General features: G+C 40.5%; 1 protein-coding gene across 10 annotated transcripts in view; it reads right to left on the bottom strand.

The window, feature by feature from the left end:
- Nucleotides 1–14125, bottom strand: part of RASAL2 (RAS protein activator like 2) — a 303483-nt gene that overhangs the window by 18034 nt on the left and 271324 nt on the right. For 6 of the 10 annotated variants that reach the window (XM_045516595.2, XM_045516596.2, XM_045516593.2 and 3 more), the window contains 6 exons: nt 13960–14104; nt 9122–9266; nt 8244–8480; nt 6322–6523; nt 4012–4211; nt 2367–3228 (listed from right to left, as the gene is read on the bottom strand). In XM_045516595.2, coding sequence (XP_045372551.2) covers nt 2367–3228; nt 4012–4211; nt 6322–6523; nt 8244–8480; nt 9122–9266; nt 13960–14104 — 1791 coding nt within the window. The remainder of the gene's footprint in view (nt 1–2366; nt 3229–4011; nt 4212–6321; nt 6524–8243; nt 8481–9121; nt 9267–13959; nt 14105–14125) is intronic. The other 4 variants (XM_074349840.1, XM_045516597.2, XM_074349839.1 and 1 more) reach the window with 1 other exon arrangement.

Here is a 14125-nt window from a genome sequence, read left to right as displayed (position 1 = left end):
TTTATGTAAAAAATGTGCTGATTACATAGAACATCAGAAGTTGCAAGGGAGTGAGATGAGAAAAGCGTGCAAGAAACAGAAAGAGAAGGAACTAAAAAAACAACGTAAGTTCAAAAGAATAAACCATCTGCATAGAAAAAGCCAGTGTAGAAAACAACAGAAATTTGAGGAATCAAAATACAGTGATTTATGGTTTAACTGATATGACAGTGGCAGTACCAGCAAAGGCATAAACAAAGGTGAAAGTTTAAAACTGTGCTGAGACATCTCACTGTGAGTGACCAGGCCCCACTTCACGCTGATAAAATATAGACATTCTCCCACACAATAATGCATGTGGCACAAAAATTTTTAAACCGGTTATATGGAGACCCTATGTTCTTCCTACCCCCATGCATCCAGATAGCTTTTTTCCACCCACAGAAACACGTACTGAGTGCTTATGTGATAGGTACTCTATCTTCCTATAGCGCAAGTATCATAAATGACAGTTGGTTTCAGATGCCCACACAAAAGGCTATTCAATTTATAATGGTTAGAAATAATCAGTCTGAGTTGTAGACGCTGGGAACTGAGGACTACATGATGCAGGAGGACAAGGTAAGCATTCTTCTTTCTGTCCAGGGCTGGGTCTAACGCAACTTTTGAAAAGTAGGCAGAGGGCCCTTTCCCAGTCCTGCCCCTCTGCCAATCTGATTGTCTTCTCTACTCCTTATCTCATCCTCAGGGCCCTTGTGCTGCACTGAGCCCCCACGTGGATACTTGCTTCACATAGTATTCCATCTCTAAAATTACTTATCTTTCTTTTCTCCTCTCCGTAAACACTTTAATTCTCTGAAGGGAGTTGCTCTCAACCAGAAGCTAGCATAAAAGCAATGTGTGTACACTAATTCACAGTAAGATGTGAATGACGGATAGTCTCTTAACTTACAAATCAAATGTACAAATATATATATATAAAAGACACATACAAAAAAGCATTTTCATCTAAAGAAAAGGAAAAAATTATTTAATTGCTATATATACTAACATAATATAATCTTTTTTCCTTTTCTTTAAATGAAAATACTTATTAAATCAAATGAATTGGGGAAACTGGGAAATATAAACAGAATAAAAAGGAAAAATTTAAGACTTATTTCTTAGGAAAGAATGACTAGCTAAGAGGTTTTGCCCAGGAAATCAGATACCAGTATCAGCTTAAGTTTTTCACCCATTCCTCTACTTCTGTATTCAAGGATTCTGTAAATGTTCTTATTTTTTTTTTAAACAGTAATTATCAAAGTGGGGGCAAGGGCTCTGATCACAGCAGAGGGGAGGGAGAAGCAGCCAAATCAGGAAATGCCTACCTATAAAAATACAAATATATGAAGGAGATACACTGGTGTCTCATTGCAGCCTCCTCTGACCAGCGATCTTTGCTGACAAAAGGATTTGTCATAGTACTCTTTTAACCACAAAGCTCCCTAATACATATAAAGCATGATTAGGTTTCAAAAAAAATCAACAAATCTTTTTTAGGAGAAAAATCTTTTTTAGCTGAAAGTAAGAAACGTATATATGCATTCATAAGGTTATTAGTTTATTTCGAGAGCAAAGTATGCACTGGTGCCTCAAAATGTAACATGTAAGGAAGAAATGATTAAATTCTTGGGAAACTTTTCTATTTGTGAAGAAAAAAGTTTGATAATCTTCTATTGAGATGAGGTACGACACTGGCTGGGCTTGTCCATATAAATAGAAATGTAAGAGATTTATAAATGCTTAGAGGGTCCTTGTCAATCACCCGTGTTTCTATCTTTCTACCTCTCTCCTTTACTTTGCCTCTGTAGGGGTTCAGTTGTTTATTTTTCCAGCCATTTCCAGGAAAAGGCATATGGGATTTGCCATTTCCAGAGGGAGTTGGGGGATGGAGTAGAGTGCAGTTATATTAAACTCTTAGCTCAGAATGCAAAACTTTATTCTGAAAACTTAAGGAAAAAAAATTAAAGATTAATGTCCAGATTCCCAGAATATATCCTAGTTGATTTGGCCTGTCGATTTCATAGTTGAAGTGTCCAACTATTCACTCAACATCACAGATCTGCTCTCAGTGCAAACTGAGGTGGCAGCTCTGTTGCTGGAAGAGACGAAAGCCACCCCCCACCGCCCCTCGTGGCTGTTACAGTCTCCTGGGGGTAGTGAGTCAAGCGTATTCTGCTGCCTCCCCAAGCCAGAAACCTCCCCAAACTTTTCATTTCCTCTTTCCAGGAAAAGGTTGCAGAAAATATTTCAAAGCGGAATCCCCAAAAGCAACTGGACTTCCCAACGACTCATCTACGCAAAGAACCGAGGAAAGGGCCGGACCCTCCCGCGCCCAGCCCTACCTGCTGCGTCTGCTGCCTCTGGATCGCCCTCACTTTGGGAACAGGGCTCTCCCTGGAGGAAGAGGACTGCTGCCGGGACCGGCTCCCGTGCTGCACAGGCTCAACCAGCAGGGCTGCAGACGCCGCCGACATGCTCCCCGTGCTCCGTAAGGAAGCGCTGTGCGGCAGGGACGGCGGGGCTTTGGCTCGGGCGCCCAGCCCAGCCTGGTCCATTTTCCGGACCTGGGCCTGCCCGGTGCTGCTCTGCCGAGGCAGAGCAAGAGGTATGTGCCTGTCCGGCACGGTGTGCGGCCGGGAGAGGCCCTCACTCTGGGCGCTGCGCCTGCTGAAATCTTCCATGCTGCTGTTGCTGGGCCCGCTGAGCCTGAGGTCTTCACTGTTGCTTTGGCTTCTGGAACTGGCAGTGCTTAGGTTCTCCAGACTGGAGTCCACAGAGGCCTTTGGCACGGCTGGGATTGGGTTGCTGAGGTGATAGACAGGGTTCTGGAATGACAAGGGCTGGAGGCTGCCTGGCTGGTTCAAGGCCGGGTGCAGGGGCCTTCGCACTTGGGGTGCACTCTGGGGGGTGCTCTGGGCTTCCCGCAGCTGTTTGATGCTGGCCACCTGGGTTATGGACAGCTGGCTTCCGGTCAAGCGCACAGGCACATCAAGCATGACGGACGCGTGCTCCACCTGAGCGGCGTGCGTGTCCTGGAGGTCCATGAGGGAGATGCTCCGGCCGTTAGGGAGGCTACTTTCCTTTTCATCCTTTTCCGAGTAAGTCATGCTCTGCGAGGAGGCCTGCTGAACCAGCAGTAACGTTCTCCCTCTGAAATAGCTGTCTGTGTTGTCCTGGCTTGGAGATTTCAGTTTATGTAAATCACTGTGGAAGAAGAAAGGACCTTAATTACTCTTGAGGCAAATTTAACAAAGTTAAGACTCCTCATCTCAGGCATATGAACTCTTCTGAGGGCTCACAGGCCCCATGTGGATGCCTACATCGGTTCCTACACCGAGATGACATCATCACAATTCTTAGAATAAGATCCAACATTTTTAGTTTTCTCCAAAGGTAGAGAATAACACTGTGTCTATCGCTCCACCCTTGACTTTGATTTTTATGAGAATTCCCATCACTTCCTAGTTAGGTTTTAAACCTCCCAAGGTATTCCAATTCGTAGTTAACTGGTTCTGCCTAAACCTTCAGAGGAGAAGCTCTGAGCGCACCACCAAAGGGTCCCTACTAAAGGCACGTCTTGCCAATATGAAAACAAAGTCTAAGCATTGACATTGTATCCTGTCCAGCTGACACAGACAGCTCTGAAATGATTTCAGCTGAGGTTCTCCAGGTTCTTGAATGCTACCATACATGCAAACATCAACTTCACAGAGCCCTTAGCCCTCTATTAAGCAAGACAGTTTTTAAAAGAAAGTTTGTCGAATATATCATAACTCTACAATGTCATTCTAGACAATAAGTGTCCTAGATCTTGTGTTTTTATTACGACAAACAATTGGATTTATCTCAAGTCAGATGATTCTTTCCAACTGCTCGTGACTTTAAAGTTGAAAATTCAACAAGTGAGTTAAATAGATTTTCCCCAAATCTCTATAAACATTATCTCTCTCTGAGATAACGAGTTCAAATTCTCTCTAAAATTCATACCTGTCAGTAGGGTCTTCAAATATTTTCTGCAGCCCAGAGGAGAGGCTCCCACTGACATTTGGACTGGAGTTATGCTCGGTGAAGCGTCTCAGCTGCTGTTGTATTGGTGTGGGGTTAGTCAGAGATTTGGTAATGTCAGCGAGAACACGAGGGAGAGGTCCCAATTTTGCCACGGTCGCCTGTAGGAAGGAATTTTCACCCTAATTGGATAATAAGCATTGCGATATCCACCACAGATTGTTTTTGGGACAACGATGCCCATTGATGGAGAGGTGTAGGTTGGAGGGAAGGGTAGGTGTTTGCGTATGGGAGTGGCAGGTTCATAATGCATTGTTATGGAGCAGCAGAACCATGGCGTCGAGATGAATGGAGGAGGCGAAACAAGATGCAGCAGACATTGAGGAAAGAAAGGAAATAGAAATTAGGATTATGCAAATAAAAATTAAAAAGACATGCTTACACAACCAAACTATTGCCATTCCAACTAAAATAGGCATGCAAAGCAAACTAAATCTTTGGGAGGCTGGTAGATCAAGGTGGGGAGACGGGAGGGGAAGAACCAAACACCTTCTAACCAAAAAGGACTTTAAGACCAGAGGATTGGCTGGTGTGATGAAACTTCCAAAGAAAAGGGATTACGTGAGGAAAGAAATGCATGCCAACATACAAGAAGGTGTTGCATTCAGGGATCCAGAGCACTGCAGGGCACACAGTTGATATTACAATCCACTAGCCCATTTAATCTTGGGAACGCCGACCTAGTGCCAACTGAGTTTGCATTAGCAAGACAATTTTTTGTTTTAAAAAGCAGCAAAATCAGGTAAACTCTTTGAGCTATGTCTAGATGTACTCCTGGTTCCCAGGACCAAACAGAGATTAAAAAGGAGAAAATGTGCTTACACAGCAAAGCCTGTTAAAAAGACCCTGACCCTGAATAAACCAGGTTGATTTCACAAGATAACTGTATCTGTATCCCACTGATGCAGTTATTCAATGAAGAGTAACTTTTTATGACTTGCTTTATCCATCTCAATCATCTTTTTCTTTAGGGAATTCTCATTCTCATGGGGTCTTATGGGAACCCTCAACCATTAGGCAATTTTACATGGCTGCCCCATTGTTTTCTCAACAACCAGTAGACTCTTCTACCCTACTTAAATGAGTACAAACGCCATCAGGAGAATGTCTTTACTTGCTCGACTTTCTTGAGCCATGATTCACATTCAAGAAATTTACCTTCAGCATAGCTGCCAACTGAAAATCTAGCTAGCATTTCTACAAGTGAAGAAGGGGTCACTGAGAATAAGAAACAGTTTCTTACTTTACAAATGTTTTAAGCAGCAGTGGGCATACTACCATTTACATGTCCTCAGGAAACTGGTCTTTGTTAATAGGTTTACTCCCCACTCCACCCCCCATTTTGTTGGTGCAATATTTTTAAAGATAATAGGAAAATGGAGGAAAGCAAACAATCAAATTCTTATCACAGAAAAATAACTTTGCTTTGTGAAGTTATTCTAACATACCACCACAGATATTTATAATGTACCTGCAGCAAACAAAAACATTAATAAATAATTATTGGGATAAACCTAGCCAAAGTCTGTTAGACAGTTTTCCATAACAAATTCTATCCCTCTTTGCAAAATTCCAGAAGGAAGAAAATGATTGGCATGGTATACATTTAGTTACTAATACGACATACAATAAAATCCTTAGGTTGTAGTCAGAAAATAAATGATTAAAAATGATCACTGTTTTCTATATTCTTAATTCACATCTGCAAAGAAAAAGAGAACGTCAGGATTTTCAGATCCCATGTAAGTCTTTAGTACTAATAGTTATATAAAACCCTCTGACTTGCATGATAAAAACAAATCTCATGGGTAAGTTACTTAAACACAATCGTCTCAGTATTTTTCCAAGTCCACACTTTCATTAGAAGTTACTATATGAGGTTCATGTCATTCTACAATACATGAATAAGGCTGAAAACACCAGTATTTGATATTAGTTTCTAGGCAAATACACACACATATGTGTATCTGTCTACAGAAATGTATACCCCATTAATTTATGTAACTACTTCAAACTATGCTAATAATTTCATGGCTTTCTAGAATTTCCTGGTTTGTAGGGCACATATTTTACTCAGAAATAATAACTACTTCCTCCCAGACTTCTAGGGCAAAAGGCTGCTTTCAACTAGCACAAAGCATGAGTGTGATTGCTCCATAGACACTCTCCAGAATTCAGGCCCTTTAGGATTCTCTGCCTCCCATCTCCCATTGCCCTTCCAGCCTACTTTACCTTATCAAGTTGGGAAACCACTTCCCATAGTAAGGAATGCAAAACTGAAAGCTCTCGGCCCAGATCAATGTAGCCATCAAAGCCTGGGGTGTTTGAGATGGTGTCAGGATTAGAGATCTCCAGAAGAAAGCGCTTCATTCCACCCCACTCGTGTTCTAGAAAGTCATTCATGAAGGCCATGTATTCCTCTTTGTTACCAAATCTAAAGTAGAGGGAATGAAAATGAGAAAGAGCATATTCAGGAAAAGATGTGATCACTTTGAATTGAATTCACACTTTTTTGTGGGGGGGGGGGATAGGTGACTAATTTGTTTATATCTGTGAGTGATAAATACTAAAATATACTTTCTTAATATTATGTTAATACTCAAAAACTTTGAATAGCTTTCTGTTCTCTCCAGGGGAAAGACAAAAGTCTTTTTTTCTGGTATTTAAAGTCAGTATAAACATTCGTCATCAGTATAAACCTTCAATATCACCAGCTTCTTCAAAGTCTCCCAAATATGTTACCTTCTTTTTCCTCTCCAAGACCTCGCTTGTGCTAGAGAAGAACGCCCTCTCCTCTGTGCCTGTCTAGGTTCTAGCTGCCTTCCGGGCCCAGCTCAAGTCCATAAAACATGTTCCCAAATAAACTAGAAACAACTTGGACAAGAATTAGCTCAAATATGGGTCAACATGCATATTTCAGGGGCACACAAAGTTAAAACAGTGCACTTCTAAAAAGCCACTGTTATATGCTAGAAAACAATGTCTCGTTAAAGTTCAAATTTTTTCCTTCAATACATTGCTACTAGAAACTTATCCTTAAGCTTCAATATTGAGTAAATCTGGGATTGATTCTGCCAGTGTGAATTCCTTCTCAGTGATTTCTTAAAATTATTTTCTATAAATTATAAAAATTAAACAAATTTAAGAAAAAGTTGAAAACAATTCAAAGAAGAAAAAAGGGTGTGTACCCATTCCATCACCCAAATATATCTGCTGTTTCCATTTCAGTGCATTTCTTCCCCAACTGCTTTCACCTAACTTTGTTTTGAAAAATTTAAAGCTACAGAAAAATGGAAAGAATACAATGTACACCCAACCATTCACCTACATTAACCCATCGTTCACATGTTACCAAGTTTGTTTTCACTCTCTCTACATATACATGTACTTTTTTTTGATTGAACTGTTTTAAACCGAATTGTAGACATAAGCTTTAGGTACATTAGTACCTACTTCTCCAGAATAAGTAATAATGGTTATGTAAATCAATGCCATCATCACGCTAAAACTTTTAAAAGACATTATTAATAAATTATCTGATATATAATCGTATTTAAGTTTCACCAATTGTCCCCAAAATGATTTTTATAATTTTTTTTCCCAGTTCAAATCCAATTAAGATTCAAGTACTGGATTTAGTTTCATTTAATCTAGTATAGTCCCTCCTCCATCTTTCCATTTTTCACGACATTGACTTTTTCGAAGGGGCCAAGCCAACTGTCCTAGACAATGTAACCACAGAATTCTGTCTGACTGGCCTTCCCAACTTTCTTGTACTTAGGTTTTTGTGTTTTCATACTGCTGGGATAAAAGCATATGCACCACTTTGGTATCCTTTTCTGGGGTGGCGGGGGGAGCTAAAGTTTTTAGTAGCACTTTTCATTTAATATATCTTTATCATTTTCCATATTATTGGTACTTTGTTAACATAACTTGCAGCAGCTGCTGACAGTCCATTAAATGAAGAGGTTATTTAACCATTCCTCTATTAAGTGAAAATTCAAAGTGAGTCCAATTTTTTTTTGCTATTTTTAGTAACATCACAATGACAATCACATGACATAAATGATGTGGCCCCCACCACCTGAATTTTAGGTCTCATGTACTTTTTTAAACAATGTTTTTTAAAAAGTGGTGATGGTAGCTACACCTACTTGGCAAAGTTGGCCAGGTTCTGGATGACCTTGGCAATGAGCGTTAGAGTCCGAGACGTGCGGTCGTCAGGGTATTCCTGCATGAGGTTGAAGAGACTGGGCGACATGATGGCCGGGCACAGAAAGCGGAGGAACAGCGAGGCGCTGATGAGCCGCTCGCTGATGTCCTGCTTGCCACGGTTCAGGCACTGCTGCTTCCATGACGCAAACACTTCTTTCAACTCACGAGGGAAAACACTGGGGAAGGAAAAAAAGACCAAAACCTCTCAGTAGAAAAGAACCACAACCCAAGAAAGCACAGGTGATCCCACTCTGGCCCAAGAGAGCCAGGCTGGGAGGAGGGCCTAACAGAGCTCTGCCTGACTCATGGCTGAGAGGTGGTGGAAACTTCCGATGGAGACTGGAAATCCAAAGCTGCAAAACTCGGGATCAGTGTAAATTTAGTTTTGCAAAGTGGGAAAACGGCACAAGGCTCCTGACTAAACTGTGTAGTTTACCAGAGTGTATCATAGTCTCTCTAAAGAATGTTCATCAAAAATCTTCCAAAAGTTCACCGATTGCTGGGGTTGGCGTAATGATCAAAAACCGTCAACACACTTGTTGGACACTAGCAAACATGTTAAAAAGTCCTTAAAATTCTTCTGGTATTAGAGAAGAGAATGTGGTGCTAATATTCTGGGGAAATGTTACATTTATGTAGATAGTTCAGAGACACTTCTGCTTACAATGGAGGTTTAGATTTTAGAAAAACTGTATGAGGGAAACTTTCAATTTTTCCCCTAAGCCCTTCCTTTAGTTAGGAAATAACAGTGTGATCACTTTTACTTGGAGGCGTTTAAGTTCCATACTCAGGGGATGAAGCACTGACACCAGCTCACCAGTAAGAATTGATGATCTTGCAGAAAGCCAGCTCACAGCACATCTTCAGGTTGCTCTGATGGTCTGTCAGCTCACTGGATGAACATTTGCTGGGATCCACTTCACAGTTCTCATCTGACTCATACAAAGCTTTGATGAACTCTCCTATTTGGAGAGAGAAGATGATGAATAGTGCAGCTATAAATAGTGTTTTCCTGAATAGAATAAAAGAATTTAGGATTTTTGTACTAAAACTGTATAGTGGGGAATTCTTTCTGATGCCTGACATGGAGGGCACAAAAGATTCTTCACGGAGGGTTCCTGCTCTGGAAGCCAAGAGTTATTTACCACCTCCCAGAGAGCATGTTTATTTTCCTTATCCCGAAAGTGGGAAAACAGTCCTCACTAACATCACCATCATCGTGGTATTTATAAAAATCATAATGATACTACTTTAAACAATGCTACAACGTTAAATCTTTTATCTGAAACCACCAATATATTTAATTAGTAGGATTCATCATTTATTATAAGGCCTCTCTACCAGGATGAATAATGCTTTTACTATTTTAGAAGAATAAATAACCAAGTGAGGGTCTCCAGGCCTACCTCTTGAAATGGGGTAGTCATTCAACATAGCACACAGGAGAATATCCCTTTATATAAGCTGTGTATGTTCTTCCAAATACATTTAGCTTAGAAGCCCCGTTCATAGATCCTATCCTCTGTAGAGATAGGCCTGATATTTCCTGGAAGAACAAATCCTTACCTCATCTGTTTTTTTCTTTTTACCTGATTATGGTAGATTTTAAACCTTTCAAAACTGAGAAAATTCTTTTCACTTTTGAAACTATAACCTATGTCCAATAGTGTGGAAAGTACCACACTGAAAGGCGAAGTCTTATAGACCTGCACCTAGAAGCTCTTTAGCCGACCACCAATTACTGAGACAGATTCCATGCTCCCTTCATGTCTGCTCGCTTTCTTGCCTTTGAAAAAGAGACCAGGGCCAAAGAGGGTGAGCACTCAATATGCTGTTTAAATATGAGTTTATGCCTGGAATGTCCTGTGGTGTGTCTTCTGTGTAAATCATTAACTCATTACTATCTAGCATCCAAATTTCATGTGTAGAAATAAGCCAGTAGGTATGGACATATTATTGCTAAAAGGAAATTTGCCTCTGTCACCAAGGATGGAAATCAGGCCTTTTCAGGGACTTCTTTTTTACAAGTCACAGAAAATGGTGTTTCCTGTGTGTTACAGGACATCAGCATGCAATTTGATTTCAATTAGAAAGGTAAAAGGGGTTAACAGGTAGAAGATTTAATTTGAGTCTAATTGAGGCAGAATCTGTGCTATAAAGAGTAATGCCTTTAATCAGGATAAATGAAGACTGGCTAAAAAGCAGGTAGGTATTATCTAATTTTTAACTCAGTTTTCTCTTGAGAATTCTTCAGGCAACCTGGAAATAACATCTATTTTTTTGCCTAAAGTGTATGAAATACAACAAAACTTTTATTACTGAGTGCTCAGCTGTACTTATTAATTTAAATTAATTTTTTTGTTTACTGAGACTTCACTGTGAAGCCTTTTTATTTAAATCTCACCGTGAAACCCTTCTCAATTACCATGTTGCAGGCTCCTGCCATAGCAAGTACAGTATCCTGTGAAAATAGAGGAGTCCTTCTCCGGGAACTGAAAATGTTGCCATTCTTCAGGGTTACTATTGGAAAATCACTTATTACTATTTTCAGCCATTTAATGTAAGTCTGAATTTACACTGGCGCTAAGACACATGCTGTAAGCTGTTTTCAAAACAGAATTTCTGCCACAAAAATAAAATACAGGAGAAAAATCCTGGTAGGATGTTAAGGCTACCTAGAAATACGGGGAGTTAGATGGGAAGGAGACAGCAGAATCTCTGTCCTGAAGATGCTTACCAATGAATTTGGCTGCGCTCTGTGTGAAGCAGCAGCCATTTCCACCACCCTGGCCCTGGCTCTTGGGTTACAAATATGACAATAGAGATCTTTGTGGGGTAACTTAAATTTCTTCCCCTGCTCACTGAATTAATTTTCATGTCTCATTGAGCCAATCAGCTATTTAATTATTAACTGTCCTATCAAAGGACTTGTCTCTCCCTTTCATTTCAGAAATGATTTCATCTGGAAATCCTGTCTGGCATGCAGAGTGGTAGAATATGAATATTTGATTTTTAAGAGGCAGATGGTCAACAAATATTTACCCTTTTACCTCCCCAGGATAGACTGCTGTTTGGGAAGCTTCAACAGTGCTTTTCATAAGGCAGTACAAATCATTAAAGCAAACCATGAGATATAATTTATGATCTGACTGTAATGAGCTCTTTCTGTGAGACTATGATTTGGTGCCTTGCCTAATGTCAATGAAAATCCATTCTCACCATGCTTCTTATAAATTCCCATTAGATCGTAAACTAAAGCACATGACTTAGAGAAAAGAAAACAAAAACACAAAGATAGAAAGCAGGAAGAGAAAAAATTTATTTCTCCAGGGTAGGAATTAATTGCTACTTCAGTGAGTCTAGGTCGCATAAACACAGTGGTCCTGTTTCTTGAGAAGTCATTCACTTTCACCCTTTCAGCCCAGCCCCTGTCCTCCTGAGCGTGGTCCTCGTCATCACTAATCATCTGCAAGTTGCCGACTGAATAGCCATTTTTATTTTTCAATCTTTACCCTCCTCAATCTCTGCCTCCATTGATACTTCTTTTTCTCTTGGTGTCAAAGACTCAGGACCTTCTGGGATTTCTTTCTTTTTTTGGATGTGTGTATGCACGCTGCCTCTGATCACTTCTCTGATTTCTCTTCTTCCTTAGACACCAGAAACCAGGTGTACTGGAAGATCTGTCTTGGGCCCTATTCTCTGCCTCCTCCTGTAATCTTGTTGCTTCACTGATTCCCTCCACACGGGTAACTTAGTTCTAAATTTCCAACAGCCAGCTGGACAGATGTCTTGGGATTTCCTACCAAGAAGCCCTAGGATTTCCTACTTGAACTTCAAGTTGAATATATGTGAAGTGGAAATGTCATTTCTCCTTCTTTCAAGTCTACCTCTCCTATGTTCTCTATTTCTATTAAGAATCTTACCATTTACCTTGTCCCTCAAAAGGCCCCCAGTTCACTGTAATATCTGATCTCCCCTACCACCCCCTGCCCCTTCCCACAAACTGAAAAGTTGCCATATCCAATCAGTTCAACCTCTTTAATACTTCTCAGATCTACCTTTTCTCTGACTCTTGGCGATCGCCTCACTCAGAGTCTTGTTGTTTCTTGCCTTCCTTACTGCATTGGCTTCTTAACTGGTCTCTGCTTTCAGCTGCTTTCTTCACCAACCCATTTAAATCACTGTTATTGACTGTATTGAAAACACCCTGCTCAAAACTTCCAGTGGCTCACCTGAACTCCTCGGCCAGGCAGTCAGGCTCTCTACTAAGTGGTTCTAATTGTTTTTCTAATCTTTTTTGTTGTTGACTTGTCTTTTCACGTCATTTTCCAGCTAAGTGGTTTTATTCCCAACCTGCCTGGTTCTCTGGCGTCTCTGCACTTTTTGTACAGGAGCTTCTCTCCCCTACGCTAATCCCTGCTGCTTCCCTAGTCCAGTCTCTGTTTTTATATGATCTTGCTACTCTTCAAACTACATACACTTCGTAAATGTACTTCGCAAGAGAAATTTTATAATTCCATCAGCTAGGATCAGTTTTTAAAATTATTTGCAAAGGCATAGGATTCCCTTCCTTTTTGGTTATAGGGACACCCTTAGCTTTCTTATCTCTCTATGCTGTAGGTGCCAGAGGGGCAAAGGTTTATCCATTCATTTGACATATCTTACTGTGTACTCTTGACGGTCACACGTGACTGCTGAGCACTTTAAATGTGGCTCGTGCAAACTGAAGCTGTAATGTAAAATACACTCAGTTTTAAAGAGTTAGTATGAAAAAAGTAAAATACTTCATTAATCATTTTTATATTGATAAACTGCTAAATAATATCTGGATACACTGGGTTAAATACAATGTTATTAAAATTAATTTTCACCTGTTTCTCTTTACACTTTTTATACTGTGACTACCAGAAAATTTAAATTACTCACATTTGGCTCACATTATGTTTCTTTAGGCTAGCGCTGCTTTACATTCTGTGTGAAGTACTGGGGATATGGAGAGAAAGAACACGATGCTGTTCTTCAAAGAACTCATGTCTGCTTTACCGTAATGTACATCAAAGTCCCCAGCACGGTGCCTTATGCTAGTGGTTAACTCCTGAGTTTCATGACCAAGGCTGGAACTGCAAATGAGTGGCCGAGTCAACAAGAACGACTGATAGGAGAAAAATTAGTTATTGTGACAAATTCTGTAGGCCTTAAAGGCAGAAACTGGGAGTTGTGGAAATTGGCAAGAGTCTCTTCATTTTTCATGCATGATAACAAAGGCTAACACTTTTAAGACTCAGGTATATACTTATATCATGATATAAATGCCTGGCACTTTGGGAGAAACAAGTCTCCTAGTAGTGGCATCTTGTTACTGATGTTACTAACATAACTGGGCACCTCAGCATCTCAGGAACTCGAGGGCCTGGGGGCAGCTGCACATGCTGATGGCCTTTCTCCTTCCGTACATACTGTAAGACACCAATCTGTTGTTCCTCCACTGGTGACAACTGCAGGGACTTCTGACACCTGAAATGCCACCTTTAACACTTTAATCAGCTAGCACTAACTATAACATCGCAGAGTTTGAGTTCAATTTGGCTGTTTCATGAGGGTGAAATAAACATCGAAAGGGAAAAGAAAGAAAACAGGTGTTTTTCTTCTCCATACCTAGTGCATCATGAAGATACTGCTGTCCCACCAACTTGAGGTACTCCTCAATGGACTTGGTGGCAATGGTGTTCTCTCTGAAGATCAAGACATCATGCTCTCCACAGCGATCCACCTCAGACATCACCAAGTCGGTCAGAAAATCCTGGTAGAATAATGTTCAGTC

Source organism: Camelus bactrianus, chromosome 21 (genome assembly GCF_048773025.1).
Source record: "Camelus bactrianus isolate YW-2024 breed Bactrian camel chromosome 21, ASM4877302v1, whole genome shotgun sequence".
NCBI classification, from domain to species: Eukaryota; Metazoa; Chordata; class Mammalia; order Artiodactyla; family Camelidae; genus Camelus; species Camelus bactrianus.
Note: the sequence above shows the minus strand (reverse complement) of the source record. Positions and strands in the feature narration are given on the sequence as shown.